This window comes from Suhomyces tanzawaensis (genome assembly GCF_001661415.1).
Source record: "Suhomyces tanzawaensis NRRL Y-17324 unplaced genomic scaffold CANTAscaffold_5, whole genome shotgun sequence".
Classification (NCBI taxonomy): Eukaryota; Fungi; Ascomycota; class Pichiomycetes; order Serinales; family Debaryomycetaceae; genus Suhomyces; species Suhomyces tanzawaensis.
The window spans coordinates 1,023,836-1,043,926 of record NW_017963640.1 but is presented as its reverse complement, the minus strand read 5'-3'; the positions used below and the strand labels follow the sequence as shown (position 1 = coordinate 1,043,926).

General features: G+C 43.6%; 9 protein-coding genes across 9 annotated transcripts; 6 read left to right on the top strand and 3 right to left on the bottom strand.

Annotated features, from left to right (window-relative positions):
* Positions 1-138: 138 nt before the first annotated feature.
* Positions 139-900, top strand: TIP1 (transporter; the record flags this gene model as incomplete). The annotated part of the gene is made up of 1 exon (XM_020206859.1): positions 139-900. The coding sequence occupies one exon, from the start codon at positions 139-141 to the stop codon at positions 898-900; it is 762 nt and encodes a 253-aa protein (XP_020063837.1).
* Positions 901-1,986: 1,086 nt separating this feature from the next.
* MSM1 (methionine--tRNA ligase) lies at positions 1,987-3,678 on the top strand (the record flags this gene model as incomplete). The annotated part of the gene is made up of 1 exon (XM_020210216.1): positions 1,987-3,678. One exon carries the CDS (start codon positions 1,987-1,989, stop codon positions 3,676-3,678), a length of 1,692 nt encoding a protein of 563 aa, XP_020063836.1.
* Positions 3,679-4,886: 1,208 nt separating this feature from the next.
* On the top strand, positions 4,887-8,108 carry CANTADRAFT_53491 (uncharacterized protein; the record flags this gene model as incomplete). Its single annotated transcript, XM_020210218.1, has 1 exon — positions 4,887-8,108. A coding segment is annotated over one exon (3,222 nt), but the record flags the coding sequence as incomplete, so codon positions are not given.
* A 774-nt stretch (positions 8,109-8,882) lies between these two features.
* Positions 8,883-9,221, bottom strand: CANTADRAFT_52940 (transcription elongation factor; the record flags this gene model as incomplete). Its single annotated transcript, XM_020210138.1, has 1 exon — positions 8,883-9,221. The coding sequence occupies one exon, from the start codon at positions 9,219-9,221 to the stop codon at positions 8,883-8,885; it is 339 nt and encodes a 112-aa protein (XP_020063834.1).
* Positions 9,222-9,402: 181 nt separating this feature from the next.
* On the top strand, positions 9,403-10,416 carry CANTADRAFT_53151 (membrane insertase; the record flags this gene model as incomplete). The annotated part of the gene is made up of 1 exon (XM_020210166.1): positions 9,403-10,416. The coding sequence occupies one exon, from the start codon at positions 9,403-9,405 to the stop codon at positions 10,414-10,416; it is 1,014 nt and encodes a 337-aa protein (XP_020063833.1).
* A 673-nt stretch (positions 10,417-11,089) lies between these two features.
* CANTADRAFT_26692 (uncharacterized protein) lies at positions 11,090-12,209 on the top strand. The gene has a single exon (XM_020207849.1). The coding sequence runs from the start codon at positions 11,220-11,222 to the stop codon at positions 12,117-12,119; it is 900 nt and encodes a 299-aa protein (XP_020063832.1). The 5' UTR covers positions 11,090-11,219; the 3' UTR covers positions 12,120-12,209.
* A 162-nt stretch (positions 12,210-12,371) lies between these two features.
* On the bottom strand, positions 12,372-14,849 carry CANTADRAFT_91011 (glucose-induced degradation complex subunit; the record flags this gene model as incomplete). Its single annotated transcript, XM_020211761.1, has 1 exon — positions 12,372-14,849. The coding sequence occupies one exon, from the start codon at positions 14,847-14,849 to the stop codon at positions 12,372-12,374; it is 2,478 nt and encodes an 825-aa protein (XP_020063831.1).
* Positions 14,850-16,722: 1,873 nt separating this feature from the next.
* On the top strand, positions 16,723-17,511 carry CANTADRAFT_91010 (serine/threonine protein kinase; the record flags this gene model as incomplete). Its single annotated transcript, XM_020211760.1, has 1 exon — positions 16,723-17,511. The coding sequence occupies one exon, from the start codon at positions 16,723-16,725 to the stop codon at positions 17,509-17,511; it is 789 nt and encodes a 262-aa protein (XP_020063830.1).
* Positions 17,512-17,694: 183 nt separating this feature from the next.
* Positions 17,695-19,110, bottom strand: ZCF22 (Zcf22p; the record flags this gene model as incomplete). Its single annotated transcript, XM_020210197.1, has 1 exon — positions 17,695-19,110. One exon carries the CDS (start codon positions 19,108-19,110, stop codon positions 17,695-17,697), a length of 1,416 nt encoding a protein of 471 aa, XP_020063829.1.
* Positions 19,111-20,091: the final 981 nt, after the last annotated feature.

The window sequence follows — 20,091 nt, the reverse complement described above, 5'->3', positions numbered from 1 at the left end:
CGACAATATACTCAGTTCAAATCACCCAAACCTACCACAACACACTCTAGCATCATTTTCACCTCACGGCCCTTCATCACACAATTGGATCGAGCTCTCGCCTCAAACACACCAGAATAGAGCAGACTGCAGTACACTATGGCATACTACCAGCAACAGGTCAATGACCCACAGAATATCCAGTTCTATCAGTCCAGCTATGGCGATTCCTACCAAAAGCAAGCAGCATCAGGCATAAGTAGCAACCCCAATATGGGGTCCATGGATACCGGATTCGGCTCCCACATAGATGTCAGCGGAGTCATGGGTGGTGGAGAGTTGAGCTCTGGTTTGCTTGCCGCGTTTGGCACTTCCGGATACCCTGGCGAGCCTCCATTGCTCGAAGAGTTGGGAATCAACTTCCAGCACATAAAGGCCAAGACGTGGGCAGTGTTGAACCCGTTGAACCGTAACATCTCATCCGATATAATGGCGGACTCCGACTTGGCTGGCCCCATCTTGTTTGTTCTTCTATTCGGTACTTTGTTGTTATTGGCAGGAAAGGTGCAGTTTGGATACATTTACGGAGTTGGGCTCTTTGGGGTGGTGAGTTTACATTTCCTCTTCAAATTCATGAGCCACGAAGTCCAATTGGACTTTGTGAGATCCGCCTCCGTCATAGGCTATTGTTTGTTGCCCTTGGTGTTGATCAGTGTCCTAGGAGTAGTGATCTCCTTGGACAACTTCCTCGGGTACCTCTTGAGTGGGTTTGCCGTATTGTGGTGCTCTTACTCGGCTTCTGGCTTCTTTGTTGCCGTGTTGAAGCTTCATAACGTCAGACCTTTAATTGCATACCCATTGGGTATGTTCTACACTGTTTTTGCATTGATGGCTATCTTTGTCGAAAAGACGACCGTTTAAAGGGATGCAACAAATAGCTTGGTTACACGATAGACCAATCAGAGAATTCAGGAAGAAGACCCAAATTCAATCTGGCAACGGAAGAAGCATCCAAAAGTCCCTAGGGGTCTTGGAATCACTGACACACCAGTTAGGAAGTAACATTAATTCGATTTTAGCATAACTGCTAACAGTTGGCACAACTGCATCTGGAGTACTATGTATATATGGAATAAGAGAATACACTAATTTATTTATGATTGTAAGGCAGAACTACTCGAAATTCCTAATTCATAATCCATCATGTTAATTTTTTGAGCGTTCAGAACTTTTTATACGTACAATGTCGATTTTATTCTTGGAACATTTACATGAGTCTCAACCAGCTTGCATTATCTCGGGTATCCAAGCAGCAAGACGATAAGAAATCAATGATATTTGATTGAGGGCCCCAGTATTATTATATAACATTTTCTTCTATTTCCTGAACTACATCAAAAGTAGTTAATTATCTGGCCGAATAAAAAGATTGAGTTTCGCTCTGTAGGAACGCCAGAAAAGTTGAAAGAAAAGTTCCAGATGTAAAACATGCTACTTAGTTGATCCAAGTATTATGATATAATCAGTTATTCCACCTCAACCTCCAAGAATGAACCTATCATCTCTCCATCGCCTTGCAAATCAGATTAATTGCCACGAGTCTTGATCAAACTTGCGCTAAACAATTGGAATCACGCTAATAAGCAGCGACCTGATAACATAATCTGATTTTCACTTTCGTGTATCCGTACAAACACCATGTAAATCTCATTATATCTGAGTAGTTACTTCTATTTAAGATTCAGATGCATACCAATACTTTCTGTTACAGTCGCCAATTGTTTCCTCTCACAATTAAGCCATATTATATAATCTGATAATTTTACTTCCATTTGGTCTTGCAACTATGTCGCAGTCCACCGTAAAATTTGGTGACTCAAAAGTCAGTCGTGGAATCAGCAGACTGCTTCATCAACACCAGATCATTACAGTCACGTCAACCCAACAAGTCGTACGAGCCATCAACTGTACTTGTTCAGCCACACATTAAAGCACAAAAAAGCTACGATGTGGAGGGCTATACGAAAATACTCAACCAAGCCATTCTATGTGACTAGTCCCATCTTCTACGTCAACGCAAGCCCCCACTTGGGCCACGCCTACTCCATGTTGTTGTGTGACACCAGAGCAAGATGGGAGCGTTTGAATCCCGAGAAATCGTCGTATCTCTTGACAGGTACCGACGAACATGGATTGAAGATCCAGGCCGCTGCCGAAAAGCGTGGTGTCGATCCCAAGCAATTGGTGGACGAAGTGTCCCAGAACTTCAAGTTTTTGGCCCTGAAGTTGAATATTGGCTACGATAGGTTTATCAGGACAACCGATAGTGACCACATGGAAACCGTGAGGTACTTCTGGGATTTGATGAAGAGCAAGGGCTTGATCTACGAGGGTTCCCATAGCGGATGGTATTCTATCAGCGATGAAACCTTCTACCCAGAGAACCAAATCATGGAAGTCACCGAAAATGGCGTGAAAAAGATGATAGCAAAAGAAAGCAGAACCGAGGTCATCTTCCAAGAAGAAAACAACTATTTCTTCAAATTATCTCAGTTCCAAGACCAATTAATTCAACACATGGAAGAAAACCCCGACTTCGTCGTGCCCAAATCCAAGTACAACACGTTATTGGCAGAACTCAAGCTGACGAAGTTGTCTGATCTTTCCATTTCAAGACCATCCTCAAGATTGAAATGGAGCATTGAAGTGCCCAACGATCCGTCCCAAAAGATTTATGTCTGGCTTGATGCTTTACTCAACTATCTTACCGCTGCTGGCTTCCCAAATACTTTCAACAAGACTGAGTCTAGCTTTGAGACTCAAGCATCAAATATATGGCCCGCGACCCATGTTGTGGGTAAGGATATCATCAAATTCCACTGTGTGTATTGGCCAATATTCTTGATGGCCGCTGGTGTGCAGCTTCCTACCCAGGTTATAGTTCATTCTCATTGGCTCAGTGAAGGATTTAAAATGAGCAAAAGTTTGGGAAATGTTGTTGATCCTATTGCCACGCAAGACTATTATGGCGAAGATGCATTGAGATTCTTTTTGTCGGAATATTCCAACATCGAAACCGATTGCAACTTCAGTGAGGCTGCTTTCAGTCTGAGTAGGGATACATTAATCGGGAAGTATGCCAACTTGGTCACTAGATGTGGAGGAGCAAAGTTCAACATTGAGCAGAGTGTTGAGTTTTACGAACAAGGTCAGTACGAAGGTATTGATGATCTTATCACCAAGAAAGCCATTAATCCTGAAGCAGCTGAAAGTATCATCAAGTTGGGACACGAATTGAAACATAAATTGGATTCCTTGTACTTGACAATGGACAAGAAAATGGCGCAATTTGATCAAATGAAGGCTATCCAAGAATGGTGGTCCGTTATAGAGCTGGCAAATGTCTTCTTCCAAACTGCCGAACCTTGGTTGTACTCCAAAAAGTTGAACGATGATAAGGCTTATCAAATCCTCCAGAACTATTACGTTTTCTTAGCTGCAGAGAGCAGTAGAATTTGTTCTATCTTGATAAGTGCAATTATTCCCAACTTGGCAGGCAAAATTTTGGACAGATTGGGAGTTGATGCTTCCAAGAGGAGTTCGCATAACGCCAGAGTTGGCGGAGACATAACTTATGGTAAGAATGCTAATTCTAAAAAGCATAAAATTCCGATAGAGAGAGTTCCAACAAGAGAATAAGTTGATGGTTTGACTTCATGTATATAGATGTTTACCCCAATAGGTCTACGTGTGCGGGGGACAGTTTCAAAGCCTGGTTCGATTCTACGAATGTAAATAGTATGGCTACTTATAGGAGTACTATCTTGGTCATGTCAGCCCAAAGCTAGTAGAATTGTCCAATAATTTGTCCATTAATTGTGTATAAATAAAGGACTTAAATATTCAGAGTGAAGTATGAACACCTTTGAACCATCACCAGCTCATTTCTGGTGCTTGGAATCGGCCGTGGAATAGATTCTCTAATGTTTTGTGAGAATATTGACCATTATAGGAAATTTACGCCTAACATGCATATTATATAAATCCACTAGTACACTCAAAATTCAATTGCTAAGACAGGTCAAGTTAATACAAGATACCCATGCCGCTCCAGCATACTCTGTACCAAGCCCTGGCACATTATTTACCCCGATTCTGGAGACTCACCCGAGAACTTCAGGTCACGTGACCCATTTTTTCCATCCCACTACTTAATCCCTACCTACCCACCCATACTAATGGCTGCAAATTTAGCCCTTTTGGAACCGTTATTCTGTCAGCCTTCTCGGAGAATCTCAATTCCTGTTTGTTACCGTGCCCAGAGTGGTCCTGAGCGTTTTCAACAAATTTCAGCTCTGACGGTACTTTGAGCCGCCAGGTGTCATGTGTGAGCATCAACGAGCCACTGACGACCACTTTTGGCCAACACCATGCCCTGGCTGGCAATTATGGCTTGTGGTTGAATTCTGAGGCTAGCCAAAACTGGCGCCCAAAACGGATTTGTGACACAAAATTCGGTGGCCGCACGTCTTTCCTCATGTAAGAATTGTTCTTTTCCCGGTCCATATACAACAGATAACTGACTATCTGTGGAAGCACCTCCGTACTACCATACCAGAGCACACAGGACCTTTCCAGGCACGCCAGCTCAATTGCACCTTGGATTTACATTCAAAGTCCAGCCATTTCAGATCCTCACTGTTCTGATCGCACCAACAGCTGTTCGCCCTCACCAACTGAACGCCTCGGAACAACAAGGCCAATTTCAAAAGTGAGCAAGGTCAAAGGACCAGAAATACCAAGTATCCATATTACAGGGCTGCAATAGCACTGAAGTTTGGGTTTTGTTTTTGCTAGGCAAGTTAATTGCTTGAGAGTTAGCAAAGTCCACCATTAGCTCGCCCAACATGAGTAGAAGGGGAAGAAGAACCGTGATAGATGATGACGACGACCTTGAGTTCGAGACCAAAGAGGAATTGCCTCCCAGAAGAAGTCGTAAGGCCAATTCATACAACGAGGACGATGCTTTTGAAGGGCTTGAAGGAATCGAAGGAATCGAGGATGAACCTCTAGAAGAGGCCCCAAAGGAAGAACCCGACCAGGAGCCCGAAGACATCTTCTCCCCCAGTGAAGAAGAGAAGGATGATGGGGGTGATGACTACGTCGAACATGCCCCTTCATCCAGAAGGAAGAGGAGCAGAAGCAAACGCACCAGAATCGAGTCAGAAGACGACGAGTTCTACGATGAAGGTGGGGTAAGTGATGATGACGACTTCATAGAAAAGCTCGAACAGAAGCAGTTCATCGCCACTGACGATGAAGATGACGATAACGATGACTTCGGATATGGAGGAGCGCCGCCCAGAAAGAAGAAAACTCGTTCCAGAACCCGGTCGATAGAACCAAGACCCAGGGGAAGACTCACAAGATCTGGAAGAGCCCACGGGGAGGACGAAGCACCGCATTCCCCTGAAGGTGGAGATTCTCCTGAGGAAGATGATATCAAGAGGGAGATCGAGGATTTGTATGACTCATCCCCCATGAATACTCCCGTCAAACACAAATTGAGGGACAGGATTCAAAAGGTCGATTACACAATTCCACCACCAATTACGGCCGATCATCAGCTAGACTCAGTAAGAGGACCTACTCCTCCATTCAGCAGATCTCGAGGTCGCAAGCAACCCAGCAAAAATGACTATAGAAAAATCTTGTTTCCAACTGCAGGTCCTTTTGGAGGTAGTGATGTCATATCGTTATTCGGAACAAACATACCCCCTGGGGGTATCCCTATACCGGGAATGACCAACGACAACAACATGACAGCGATTGGTCAAAATTTGAGTGACTCTGATTCATCGGAGGATGAAATTGCACCAATAAATGGCGAGGCTACCCTCTCGAAGAAGAAGCCCAGCTCTGGACCGAAGCTTATTACTGGTGGCTCGGATGAAACGAAGGGCAAAAAGAAGAATAACTTAAGTGATACTGATCCCTTAGGTGTTGACATGAATATTGATTTCACAGCCGTTGGAGGTTTGGACAACTACATTAACCAATTGAAAGAAATGGTAGCTCTTCCATTATTGTACCCAGAGTTGTATCAAATTTTTGATATTACTCCCCCAAGAGGTGTTTTATTTCATGGACCTCCAGGTACTGGTAAGACCTTAATGGCCCGTGCTTTGGCGTCAAGTTGCTCAACTTCGGAAAGAAAAATAACATTTTTTATGAGGAAGGGTGCTGATTGTTTGAGTAAGTGGGTTGGTGAAGCTGAAAGGCAGTTGAGACTTTTATTTGAAGAAGCAAAGAATCAACAACCCTCTATTATCTTCTTTGATGAGATCGATGGTTTAGCACCAGTTAGATCTTCAAAGCAAGAGCAAATCCATGCAAGTATTGTCTCTACATTGTTGGCATTAATGGATGGTATGGACAACAGAGGTCAAGTTATTGTTATTGGTGCCACTAACAGACCAGACTCCATTGATCCTGCCTTAAGAAGACCAGGTAGGTTTGATAGAGAATTTTACTTTCCATTGCCTGATATCAAAGCAAGAAGGGAGATCTTGGGTATCCATACAAAAAATTGGAAACCACCTTTAAGTCCTGACTTTGTGGAAAAAATTGCTGAACTTACAAAAGGCTATGGTGGTGCCGATCTCCGTGCATTATGTACCGAAGCAGCACTTTACAGTATTCAAAGAAAGTACCCTCAGATCTATAAGACGAATGAAAAGCTAGAAGTTAACCCATCCAAGATTACAGTCATAGCAAAGGATTTTATGAGAGCATTGGAAAAAATTGTTCCATCCAGTGCTAGATCAACATCCTCTCCATCATCACCCTTACCCGAACATTTAAAATCAATTTTACAGAGTAACCTTGATCAAGTAATGAAGAAATTGGATAGAATCTTGCCAGGACTTGCAGAAGCAAAGAACAAGAAGTTAACGGCCCTTGAAGATGCTTTGTATTTAGATCCATCTATCAAGGATAAAGATGGTGGATTCTCCAAACATACTTTGTTAAGAAATTTAGAGAGTTCCAGGGTTTTCAAACCGTATGTATTGATTACAGGAGATCCTGGCTCCGGCCAGCAATATTTGAGTTCGGCTATTATGAATTACTTGGAAGGATATCAAATTCAATCATTGGACTTAGGAAAAATGTTTGGTGATCCAGCACAATCCCCCGAGCTGATTATCATTCAAGCGTTCGTTGAAGCTAGAAGACATCAACCATCCATCATTTTTATCCCAAACATTGACGTTTGGTTCAAAGTTGCCAATTATTCTACTCAGGTAACGTTGACCACGTTATTAAGAAATCTCAAGAGCACAGAGAAAGTTCTTTTACTTGGTGTTTCTGACACGGCATACAATAGTTTGGATGGTGATATCACCAAGGTTTTTGGTCACGAAAATCATGTAGGATTGTCATTACCATCAGTTGAGGAGAAGAAGGAATTTTTCAAGACCTTGAGGACCACTATTACAATGAAACCATATGAGTTTATCAATGATGTTGAAAACAGACCGAAGAGAAAATTAAAAGAGCTTAAAATCGTCAAGAATGTCACTAGTGTATCTGATGAGCTGAGTAATAAGAAAAAATTGAAGCAGCAAGAGTACAGCGATTCAAAATTAAAGAATGTGCTTAAACTCAAGTTGGCGGGATTAATGGACTTGTTCAAAGTCAGGTATAAGAGATTTAAGAAGCCTATCATTGATGAGAATTTGTTAGTGCACTTGTTTGAGCCTGCTATCTTGGACAATCCATTGAATCAATATGAAGTATTGTATGCAAAATCTACCGACAAGGATCATGAAAATATGTTGCTTGAGTTGTCCACAGGTAGATACTACCATAATATGGATTTGGATATAATTGAGGAAAGACTCTGGAATGGATACTACAGTGAACCAAAGCAATTCTTAAAGGATATTAAAATGATTGTTAAAGATTCCATCACCCAAGGTGATAGGGAACGTATCCTCAAGGCTAATGAGATGTTGACTAATGCCCAATTTGGTATTGATGACTTGAGCACTCCAGAGTTTGTCAAAGCTTGCAAAGAAGTGAGGGCTAGGGAAATTGAGAAACAACAGTCGCTTTTGAAAGAGCACGAAAAACTTGAAGAAGAGTTTAGAAAGAAGCAAGTAGCTAACATAGTTGATTTATCAGAGCCAGTATCAAATGGAATTGTCGAACTGGTGGTGAATGGTCATCAAGCTCAACTTCAATCAGAAGAGCTCGCGAATGAACCCATCCAAGAACACGCACAAGAGGCACAAGAGGTACAACCAGAGGGTGCCCAAGAATCGAATGGTACTATTCAGTCGACCAATTCTCCAAAGATCGAAGAGTCGGTGGGCCTGGTGGAACCACCTAAAGAAAATGCTTTAAGCATTTCAGACCTCATTTCCAACCCCACTCCCGACGTGGAATCAAAGGCAATAGAAACCAAGCAAATTGTCAAAAATCTCCCTACCCCAGCTTCCGAGGACTCTGAGTCTGAGGTTGAGGATGAGTTTAAGAATCAAATGGATCAGGACTTGAAAATAGATTACACTAAGCTTGACAAATTTTTCAATGAAGATTTGGTCAGAGCTACCGAATACTCCACGGTCGAAGATTTGGAAGCGAGAATGGCCAGACTCATGGATATCGTGTGGGCTGACAGAAACGTGTGGGACAAGTCGGCAACGATTGAGAAGCTTACCGAAGAGTTGAAGTATTAATAGGACAGTATTAATAATAACAATAATAGTACATAGCACCGAAACATAATTTACGCTATCCGCAACATTGAAGGTAAATTTACCGACTGTACAAGTGGCCCAGCGGCCCAGCAAATCTAATAATTCATTAATGTATCAAGAACTAAATAATATACAACCCTAATCCTCAGCAGTACCATCTCTTGGTCTATACACCACATTCTGCTCTTCCAACTCACTGATGATATGAGGTGGCAATTTTCCATTGATCTTGATGGCGTAGAGCCCCAGGACAAACGAGTCTATTCTGAGCCATCTGGCCACCCAGGAGGCCTTGTTGTCTGCCCCTAATGCCATCAAACCTTCGAATGATGGTGATGTGCAATCTTGGACTTGACCGTCCTCATTGTCTTGGAAATGCAACACACTTTCACAGTTAGGACATCCCTGCTCGACGAATTTCTTGAACGGCTGGATCAAGCCACATAACATGCAAGCCCTTTCGGTTCTGGAAGACATGGTGGGGTGGAGTTGGTAGTTGATCGAAGTGAATTTTGTCACTGACCCAGCGTATCACGTGACCAAAGTGTCATGTGACGCGACCCAAAATTTTGCTGGAATCTGACCACTGCTACCACCTATTCATCCTATCAACATGATACGATCCATAGGAGCGGGAAGGCCCCTCGTGCGGCCTCGCATGAATCCCATCTTCCATTTCACCCCCCGCAGACATTTTTCTGTCGACCCTCACATTGTTGTTTCCACATTAACAGAGTCCATACAAGCAGTCCACGCCTACACTGGCCTTCCATGGTGGGCGTTGATCCCCTTGACCACGTTCACGTTGAGAACAGTGTGGACGTTGCCATTGGCGGTATTGCAAAGAAAGCGTATCCAGAAACAGTCGTCTCTTCGTCCGATAGTCAGTGCCATGAATCCTGTGCTTAAGCTCAATCTTGCCAAAAGAATCCAAGGAGCCAAAAGAAAGGCAGAGCAGGCCAAAGAAAAGGTGAAGGTTTCCGAGAGCACAGACTCCATGGCAGAATCTTACCTCAACATGCAATCGCCGTTGGCTTCCATGAAGTATGAAGAAGTGTTGGTTTTGACAAGTAAAGAAACAAGAAAAAGACAGAAGGAATTGTTCAAAAAGCACGATGTGCAATTGTGGAAAAACTTCATCCTTCCAGCATTCCAGATCCCATTGTGGGTAAGCATGTCCTTGACCATGAGGGACCTATGCGGGTGGTCTACGTGGGAGAGCTTGCGCAACAAGCCCTTGGACGAAGCATTACACACAGAAGGGCTTTTCTGGTTCAATGATTTGGCAGTGGCAGATCCGTACCATGTATTCCCATTAATTCTTGGTATTACTGCCTTGTGTAACGTGGAATGGACCTTCAAGACCCTCGAGTTGCTGAGATTGACCCAGAAAAGAAAGCTTCGGCCTACCATCACTGATGCCATCTCCAACTTGTCGAGAATGACAATTGTGTTTATGATGGCTATCTCGTTACACGCCCCAGCCGGGCTTTCCCTCTACTGGTTGAGTTCTCAGGTGTACTCCTTGATCCAAAATGTGATAATGGATCTCATGAAGCCAATCAGCTACACACCTAACAAAAGACTCAATTATTCCCAGGCGAACAAAGATGCGGTGGATGTTGTCAAGCACGGTACTCCAGCCGAGGTTGTTGTCAAGGAAGCAAACTGAGCGTCTTAATCCGACGCTACTGTAAATAGAAACTTTGTAATATAGGTCAAAATCCCAGACGTCATGAATTTGAGGTCTGTGATATGGTTATTTCTAACATTCAAGGATCATGACTAAGAGAGAGAAGTCACAGTAGTGGTCTGACTGATTCCACTAGTTTTCAGGAAACTGGTACCTTGGGGCTACTTTTAACAGAGGCATATTTTCCAAAATGGATGTCTCGAATGCATGATTACTGCTAATTTTTGCACTAGGTAATTATACAGACAACTCCGAAGGAAGTTCCTATCACACCACTGTTTTGTGAAGTACCGGTAAAAGGGACAACAAGTGTAGATATCTCTCATATCAACTTTAATTTCTCTTGCTCTATAGAGTCGATAGTTGGATTTATCTCAAAAGCATTCCTCTTAATAAATCTGATAAGTACATGGATATACTTGTGTTGATCATATTGATCCAATCCAGACCTAATTATCTACTTCTCGGTTAGTATCGATTCAATGCTTCAAGCCATGGTCTTTTTTGAGATTACTTCGAAGTATAGAATCCTATTCATTATTATGTCAGACCAGGATATCTTTTTAGTAATTGAAAGAGAACCATTACACATTGAAAAGAAACTCCAATATGGTCTGCCGTATCCCGTTCTCAAGCGGTCTAGTGGAGTCATATCTGGAATACACAGCAATAGAAACTAACTCAAGGCTCTCTTGAATATTCCTAGATTAAAGACTTGTGCGGGACACCTCACTACAAATCTTTACTTGTCGCAACAGCTTTGGTAAACTTTCACCAGTAGAATGACAGTGGATCATATCTTGAAGGCGTATAGCTCTCTCTACCCAGCCATAAACAAAGAGCTCTCTGACCAGTCTAGCAAAAAGTACGATAATGACAAATTGACTCTCTTACAACTCGAAGAATGGCGAAATGATGAATTACCCCAGATTATCGCCTCTCGTCACCAACAGCACAACAAGGTGTGGATCACCAAAGACGAGTTGGTTTTGTTGATGGACTGGAAGCTTGCAAAGGGCAAGTTTAGGCCCACTTTGCCCAAACTAATCAAGTCCAATGGCGAGGATGAAGTGTTGAAGTACTCCGAAGACGGGTTCCAAATCCTCTTGAGCTACATTGAACAACATCCAGACTTTAGCTGGAAACTGGCAGATAAAGACACTATCCAGGACTACATTTTGGCAATAAAGAAGGCATTTAAATCTGTGTGTATGCTCAAGGGAGTGGGACCAGCCACTGCCAGCTTGATTCTATCATTGCTCACAAAAATCAACGCCAGATTGTCCCCACCCTTTTTCAGCGACGAAAGCTTTCTATACTTCGTGGTGGATGCACAGCGTCCAGGATCAAAGATCAAGTATAATGTCAAGGAGTACACGGATGAGTTCTTACCAGTGTATTTCAGTATTTTGAAGGAGTACGATACTGATATGCATACCCTTGAAAAGGGTGCATGGGCATTGAAATCTTTCGAGATCAACAGAATCGACAAGTTGATTAACATAAAGTTGGATTCCGACTACAAAGAGGAAGATTTGAATAGTTTCCAGCTCAAACAAGAGCCTGAGCAAGAGCACCCCAATGATCAAGTGCCAGTCAAGGATGAAAAGAGCGAGGTCAGGAAACGTAAGAGTACTGAGACAAAAGCATCTAAAAATCCTAAGAAAGTCAAAACAAAATAGAACAGTCATAATATTCATGGGATAGATTTGGTTATAACGGGATTAACATTATTAGAATGATTACATTAGAATACATGATTGCTGTATCGAAGATATTTTTTTGTATTAATTGCATACCAGTATGCTGAAATGGACGAGAAGGTAATAAAAACGCCTGCTTTTTACTCATATTGGTTATTGGATAGAACCGCACCCCTCAGATACATACATACTTCAGAGTAGCCATCGGTGGTTTGAGAAGCGTAGCTATGATTATAAATCCATGTGATCCCGTTCAAAATTAACCAACATGAACTTATCATCCTTTACTTCAAAACTTAAGTCCTTGATGTTTTTGGCAACACTTTCGAAAATCAGCTCCAAGTTCGAAACGCCACTAAAGCCTGCTTTCTTCAAGATCCTCTCATTAATTTCTGCTAAAATCTTAACGACATGCTTTGAATAGTTTTGAAATGCCCCAACCACACCAGGTAAATTTTTCAATCCTTCACTATCCTTTACCAACAAGGCATTGGAAAGGCCAATGAATCTTTGACTCTTTGCTTCATCTGAAAACTTCTCCCTGAATAAGCTCATTCTGTATTCAAATGCCTTGTCGTACAACTCTGTCTCCGATTGAGTTGATTGATATTCGAAGTCAAACTCTTCGTCGTCAAGCTTCTTTTCGATATAGTTTTTCAACAAAAAGGTATATTTCAACATTTTCAACTCGAAGGAAATATCGAGGTCCTCGTGACGATTATTCTCAAGTAGATCAGGATAGTTGATTTTCAAAAATTTGAAGAGGTTATCGTATTGGTTAGACATCAAGTATTTCTTGATCACATGTCTGTTAACACCATGTGACTGTTGTAATATCTGCTCATCCTTATCAAAGTCGATGGGCTCGTTTAATTGAGTTTCCTCTGCCAAATTTTTCAAGTCATTATTGAAAGATTTGAAGGTTTCCAAATAACCTTGGTGATTGAGGTATCCTTTAATCAATCCATTGAGCATTTTAGAATCATCGTTAATGTTTAAAAGTGATTTCTCCACGCTTGAAGAGTTATCAGAAAGTACCAGTTTGTTCATCTCAATTTTATCTAACAAGGACAAATATAAGAATCGTTGGTTCTCGACTTTGAAATTTTGAACATAGTTAGAAATGTTGAACCTGAACTCCCTGAATCCAAAATTACTTTTTATTTGCACTTTTGAATCATCGAGGCCTGACTTCATTGGTGAGTCTTGCTTTACCTTAAACCCAATAATAGGGTAGACGGAATTATCACTGGACTTTGAGCTTTCAAAAAGATTGTTGGACGAGGAATGCGAACTAGCCAATTCATCCTGAGTAATGACTTTGACCAAAATACCATTTAGAGTGATGAATATCGAGCTGTTGATGAAGTTGATACCACAGCCGATTATATCGGTCTTGTAAACTTTCTTCTTCGTGGTGTCGGTTATCAAGTGAGTCTTGAATGGTATCCCAATGTCAAGCTTTCCGTTATCGGAATCGTTCAAACTGGTTCTATTCAAGGATGAGAGTCTCCTATTCATGTTCAAAACGGTTGTTCTCTGGACCGACTCCAAGCTTTTCATGGAGTTATAGAAGGACAGGTCCTCGAAGTTGACCGCATAACTTCCGCTCAATTCACCGGGCTTCGACAGTATGTGGATCACGTCGTTAGGCTTGTCGTTGTAGAGGGTTTGTTTCAAGGACTCCAAGTCCAACTTGGTGTACTGATAAGACACAGAGGTAGTGGTGTGGTCGGGCTTCACATTGACGAATCTCTTGGTGAAACCGGTGGAGAGGGCTAACGAGCAATCCGAAGACAACGAGCTATCGTTCATGACTATCAACGGCAAGAACTCTGTGGACTCGGTGATTTCCTGCTCCACCTCGACTTCGTAGTAGTATATTCCCGTGGAAGAACCAATTGGTTTCTCGGTGACAAAGTTGTAGTAACGGGACTCCTGTTCCTTCAAAATCAAGTTGTCGACGTCGTCAGAGCTGTCCAACGTGGACTTGTAGTGTGAGTTCGAGTTCATGGTGATGGTGGAGTAGCCGGAGTCGCATTCGACCTTCAAGTTGTAGGCGTCAGTGAGGTAGTCCAAGTACTTTGTCTCAATCAACGGAGTCCACGAGAGAGGCAACGGGTACTCGAAGAAGGAGGCGTCGTCAAACTTGAGAAAGCTCGACGAGCTGTCAAACCGTCTGTTTTCTTTCAACTTGGTTTGCTGGAGCAATTGCTTCAACGGGAGGTTCATGTAGTGGGCGTAGCCAGGAGGCACCCTGAGGACGATCTCGCCGTCCTTGGCGGAGCTGAAGATGGATGTGTGGCCCTTCAAGGCTGCCAAGCTGATGAACTCGTCCACGAACTCGCCACTAGCCTCTGACTTCTCCCACTCGGCTTCCTCCAACAAAAGCCTGTCCTCGAAGATCTGGTAGTAGTCATAGATGAACAGGGTCTGGGTGACGTTGATCTCGCTGGGACTGTTGCCAAGCACGCCTAGCAACAGCAACTTGTAGAAGATCTTGAGCTTGATGATGTCGTTTAGCACTGGGTCCTTGGAGAACGAGTGATCTGACCCCGGGCTAGGCACATGGTTGTGGTAGTACTTGGAGCCAGTGGATATGACGTTGAGCACACTCAATTCCTGGTCCTTCTGGGCGAGCCTGTTCTGGAGCTCGCTACCAAGACAGGTGTTGAGGAGATAGGGCGGGATGATGTAGGTGAGGGTCATGGTCTGGAGGTAGTGGTGGTAGAATTGATAAGGATCTGGGGTTGCGACATCGGGGTTCGGTGGGAGCACTCTGCGGTAGTAGCGCTGCGTACTACGGGAAACTGCGGTAATGGGGAAAACACTGGATAGAGCCTACGGTAGGGGGGCTGCTATCACTACGATAAGTGTAGTACTAGCGGTTAAGGTGATGGGGTGTTACGGTGGATCTATCACGGTACTGGCACGGTACTTGCACGGTGTAGTACCATGGAGCTAGTGCTGGCACCGCAGCGAGCAATGCTAAACAGCCTGTACTAGTCTTGACCAATTCCTGATTTCTCACAACGCTAGACTTACGACTGAGTAGCACTTCTCTCTCACCACCCCACTGCTGCACCATTTCTGCTAACACTAGGATTGAAGCACTTTGCCTGTATTGGTCTCACTACTGTATCGCTACCACAGTCGTGTGACGGAGATTACTTGCGCCGGGCTTTGAAGTGGAACCGGCCACAAATGGGTCGCCAAAAATTAGCCATGCAAGCCTAGCCGGGTGTCTAAATGTGTTTAAATCGGGACCATTGGCAGGTCCCTGGTCTGACCACTAGAGAGTTCGGAAATTGTGGTTGGCCAATTCGAAGGGCTAGTCCAAACCGAATATTTCCCAGAGAGACTTCAGTAAAAGTAAGACTCTTTTTGAATTACTGTGCTTTGATTTTGGGAAAGCAGTAGAGTGCTCGAATACTTTGCTTCTATTTCTTCCATTTACCATCCTAGTCCTGATAATTATGGACCACAAAGTTGGTTTTTAGACGTACCCCAGAAAATCTTTGTCGCCTTTCGGTCCCCGATTACGCAAAAATGAAAGAGAGTTTTAAAAGGATTTTTCGTAGATTCTTATCGACAGTATAGAAAGCTCGTGGATATCACAAGGTTAATATACTATACGACTTAGCATAGGTGGTATGCTTTCAAGCTGTGATGATTTTCGTATGATTTTGTTTTTTATTTGGTAGAAATTCATCAAAAATTAGAAATACCGGAAACTTCCTCCAACAAGCAGCCGAGTTTTGTATCAAACAATTTATATCATTGAAAAAACTGCCATCACCCCTTTGGCGTACTTTAATACGTCGTTTACAATGCTGTTTGAAGCAAAAATATCAAACCTGATTGTAAAAGCCCAAAAGATAGCCTCACATTCTCACTGGTGGTAATTGTTGCGAAATTCGTCTACTAAGTAACAGCAAAACAGAACCAAGATATTGCTTTTTATCTCATCCACCATAATAAGGGGACGTTTATATGTCGGTAGCGTATTATAAGCTGTAATTTCTTCTCTCGGAAGAGACAAGCATGAGCAGCTTATAAGGTAGAAGTTCAAGCTGAACTATCTAGAATTGGGAAAATAGCGAAACCTGATCTTAGTAGCTCATTTCAAATCTTAGTCTACCCTTTGAGAAGCTGACTTGAGCTCCCAGAGTTTTTCATAATTGAATAGCGAACCAATTCTGTGGCCAGATCGGGACAAGTTTAAAAATGCACCTTTGACTAACCACTAGTTTGGGAGCCAGACGTTTCTGATTAATACAAGAAGTCATTCCTCTATTCCTAAATCCATCTGAGTAATACATAATTTGATCAAATTCACTCAAAAAGTATTATAACCAAAAAATAGATTTTAAATTCTGGACAAATTTTAGTTATTCTATCACTCGAAAATGACTAATTTCCAAACATTTCCAAACACCTTATCACTAGCTCGAGGCCATTCTTCAGTTCCACCTTGATGTCCTCCCCATCACTTATGCTTCGTACAGTCCCAACGCCTTATCCAGATCACGTGCGCCACTCACTATATCATCTCCATCCACTTGAGACCATATCCACCACCATGACTGATCACATAATACAACAGGTGCAGGTGCATTTGCCCAACATCCCCCTTGAAGTAGTTTCTCAGGGAGCAGAGGCCTTAGTCTTCCAAACATCCGTGCATCCTTACTACTCCAAGCCATGTCTTCCTCACCAAGACAAGTTCATCATCAAATTTAGACCCAGAAAGCCTTACAGACATCCTAAGATCGACGCAGCTATCACCAAGAACAGAACAATCGGCGAGGTCAAATTCATGGCCAAGTTGACCAAATTAGGGATCAAAGCACCATCAGTGATTCTGGCTGATTTCCCCAACGGTATCATCTGGATGGAATACCTTGGCAAGAAATTGCCCAATGGCGATGTCAGCTCGCTCAAAAACTGGCTCTGGTACTACGAGAAGGTTCTTGCGGACGAGTCGTTATGCTTGGGCTCTGAAGTCCAACAGGCATGCATCAATGTGGGTCTGCTTATAGGCAAGTTGCATTTAAATGATATGATTCACGGCGATTTGACCAGTTCCAATATCTTGTTAGAAGACTCGGAACCCGTGCTAATTGATTTCGGATTGTCTTCCTACTCAGGCATGGCTGAAGATAAGGCTGTGGATTTATATGTGCTTGAAAGAGCCATGTTGAGCACCCACTCCAAGTATTCTGACCACTATGTCAAGTGGCTCTTACAAGGCTACGAGCAGATTCATGGCAGCAAAGAGTTTAGATCAGGAGGAAAGAAGTTGGTCGAAACATTGAGAAAGTTGGACGAGGTAAGATTAAGAGGAAGAAAGAGAAGTATGTTGGGATAAATCGAGCTTCCGATTCTTAGCAATTAATACAAGAGATGATGATCTGCTTCTTGAGATCATTCACTTAATAGACAAATGAAAATTAATACATACACTATTTACCTGAATAATTCCCATGAATTATTTAATAAGCCCAGAGGTCATCAAGACCTCAATACCTGTGTTCTGATTAAAACACTATTTTTAAAAAGCCAATTGTTCGATACTCTCTCTATCGAACAACAAATCAAAACTTTTGTAACCCTGGTCTCCTAAATTCAATACATTTTTATCAAAATCCTCCTTTTCCCATGCTCCGGTCAATATTCTCAAAATATTTGAACCGACATTGGAGGCTAATGCAACCGAAAATTCCTTTAAAATGTTTGCCAAAAAATCACGGCGTGAAGCCTCCTTGGTGGCAGTACCCAATATGAACAAACTGATTGCCGACAAAGAAGCAGAAGAATTTCCCAATGGCGCATGCTCTAATTCCCGGAACGCGGCGTTCACTGGGTCCTGAACACATGGCAAAAAGGAAGGGACCTTAGGATTGATATATTTCTCCAACATGATTTTAGCAGAATTGAGAACTATAATGGCAACTGCCAAGTTACTTCTCAAATCATCATAGGAGATTATGTGAGCCTTGGAGTACCTTAAAGGGTCCAACTCAAGTTTGTACAACTCGAGCTTTTTGTCAATCACTTGAAGTTCATCCTTCAACGGTAAAATCATACTCCAGAACCTTTCACTATCCATGTACAACTCACTGTCCTTGTCCACAACTTTCTCATTTCCAACCTCAAAATGTAACCTTGAAAGCCAGGTCAATTTTGCACTAACTTCGAAGGATTCAAGAGCTGAGCCTAGCACGGGGTTGTTCATCCAAGCCACATCACAGTCCTGGTAAATTGGACAATTCAACCATTCTTTGATCTTGGGAAAGAAACCGTACGGCGAAGGTAAGGTCATGAGATCCAGTTTCGAGCAACTCAACAAGGTAGCCGAATAATTGAAGACGAAACTGTCCATCAATAGCTTTTCAGTTGGGGTGATCAAAGAATTGTATAGGTTGATCTTTTGAGGGCTATTCACCTCCAAAACCCCATCCAGATTATATGTTGGATCTTGGTAACTTGCGGCAGTGAGACTCTTTTGAGAGTACCGTCGCTGAAGGAGGTTGTACACGAAAGTAAGGTGTTTTGCGCATCTGGAACCATTGAGTCCATATGCTCTATCACGGAGACACAAGGTTAAACCGGCAACGATCAACCAGTCGCTATCGATGTCGACCTGTTTCATGTTGATGGCTGTGCCAAGGGACTTCAACGCCTGGTGGTACTTTCTTTCAGCCAAATCCTCGTAGTGACTGGATAAATCGGCGGCTTCTGGTAGAAGTTTGTAGGCACAGGATAAATAAGAGGCACCGCAACACAAGAAGATGTCGGCCAAGATTTGCGACTGTTTGCCCATCTGGCCCCAGATGTGAACTGGGGATAGGAGCGGATGCGAATGGGGCAACGAGATGGTGGGGATGAAGTTGACGATGAAGTGGTGGTAGAGTTCCGAGTCTTGCACGGAAAGACTAACGTTGGGGATGAATTTGGAGAACGACATGAGGAGGGTGTCGTTCAAGGGGCTTCCGGTGGCGGACTCCGAGGGCATGGCAAAGAAGTCGTCCACGGAGGTGGCCGTAGGGGCATCGGAGTAGGAGGGAGTGAAGCCTGACGGGATGACGGAGTCTTCTAGCTCTTCGATTTTGGGGCGAGAACTGGCAGATGTCAGGGAGTCTGTAGGTTCGACCTCGAAGATGGACTCGAGACCAGACTCTGCCATCGTCAAGTCGGAGTGGGCTTTGGGCGAGGATGGATTGACGAGGATCACCTTGAACAAGCTCTGGTTGTGCTCGCCCGGGAGGTCCAGCTCGCTTTCGGACAACAGCAGCGAGTAGCGCTCATCAGGCCGTCCACGTCTCTTCTTGATGCGTTTGAGCGGTGTGGAGTCGTACACAGCGTCCTCGAGGCTGAAGTTGGGCGGAAGTGGCTCGTTCTTGACGGTGGGATACACACACTTGATCAGATTGCGGACGCAGGCAATACACGCTGGCTGGCTCTCGTCACACTTCTTCTTTCTCTTTCGGCAGCAGAAGCAGCCAGTACGCACACGATTGCGCTTGGAGTCGCCTGTGATGGTGTTGTCGATGTCCAAGAGGCGCTTGGGGGTGTAGCCAGGGGACTGCGGGTAGTTACGGTCGAGGGTCATGTTGACTGATGTTAGCACGGAATGGGACATTTGCAGCATGGGGCACTGGATGGGAGGAACGACCAGGTGCGACCATTCGCGAGGGATGGGAGCCAACAAGAGGGGGGGAGATAGTGGTGGTGGATGATAGCCAATATAAGTGTGACAAGAACAAATACCAACGGGGCAAATGAGGGGAGGTAGCGAGCACGGGAGTGGAGTGCCGGTAGGCAGGGCTGCTGCGCGCACGGCTAGTGCGAGGCGGTGGGGGGGGGGGGGGGTGCGCGATAGGGACAGCACGAGAAGCGTCACGAGGGGTGGGGTGCGAGATAGGGACGCTAGGGGGCAGCAGAGGCG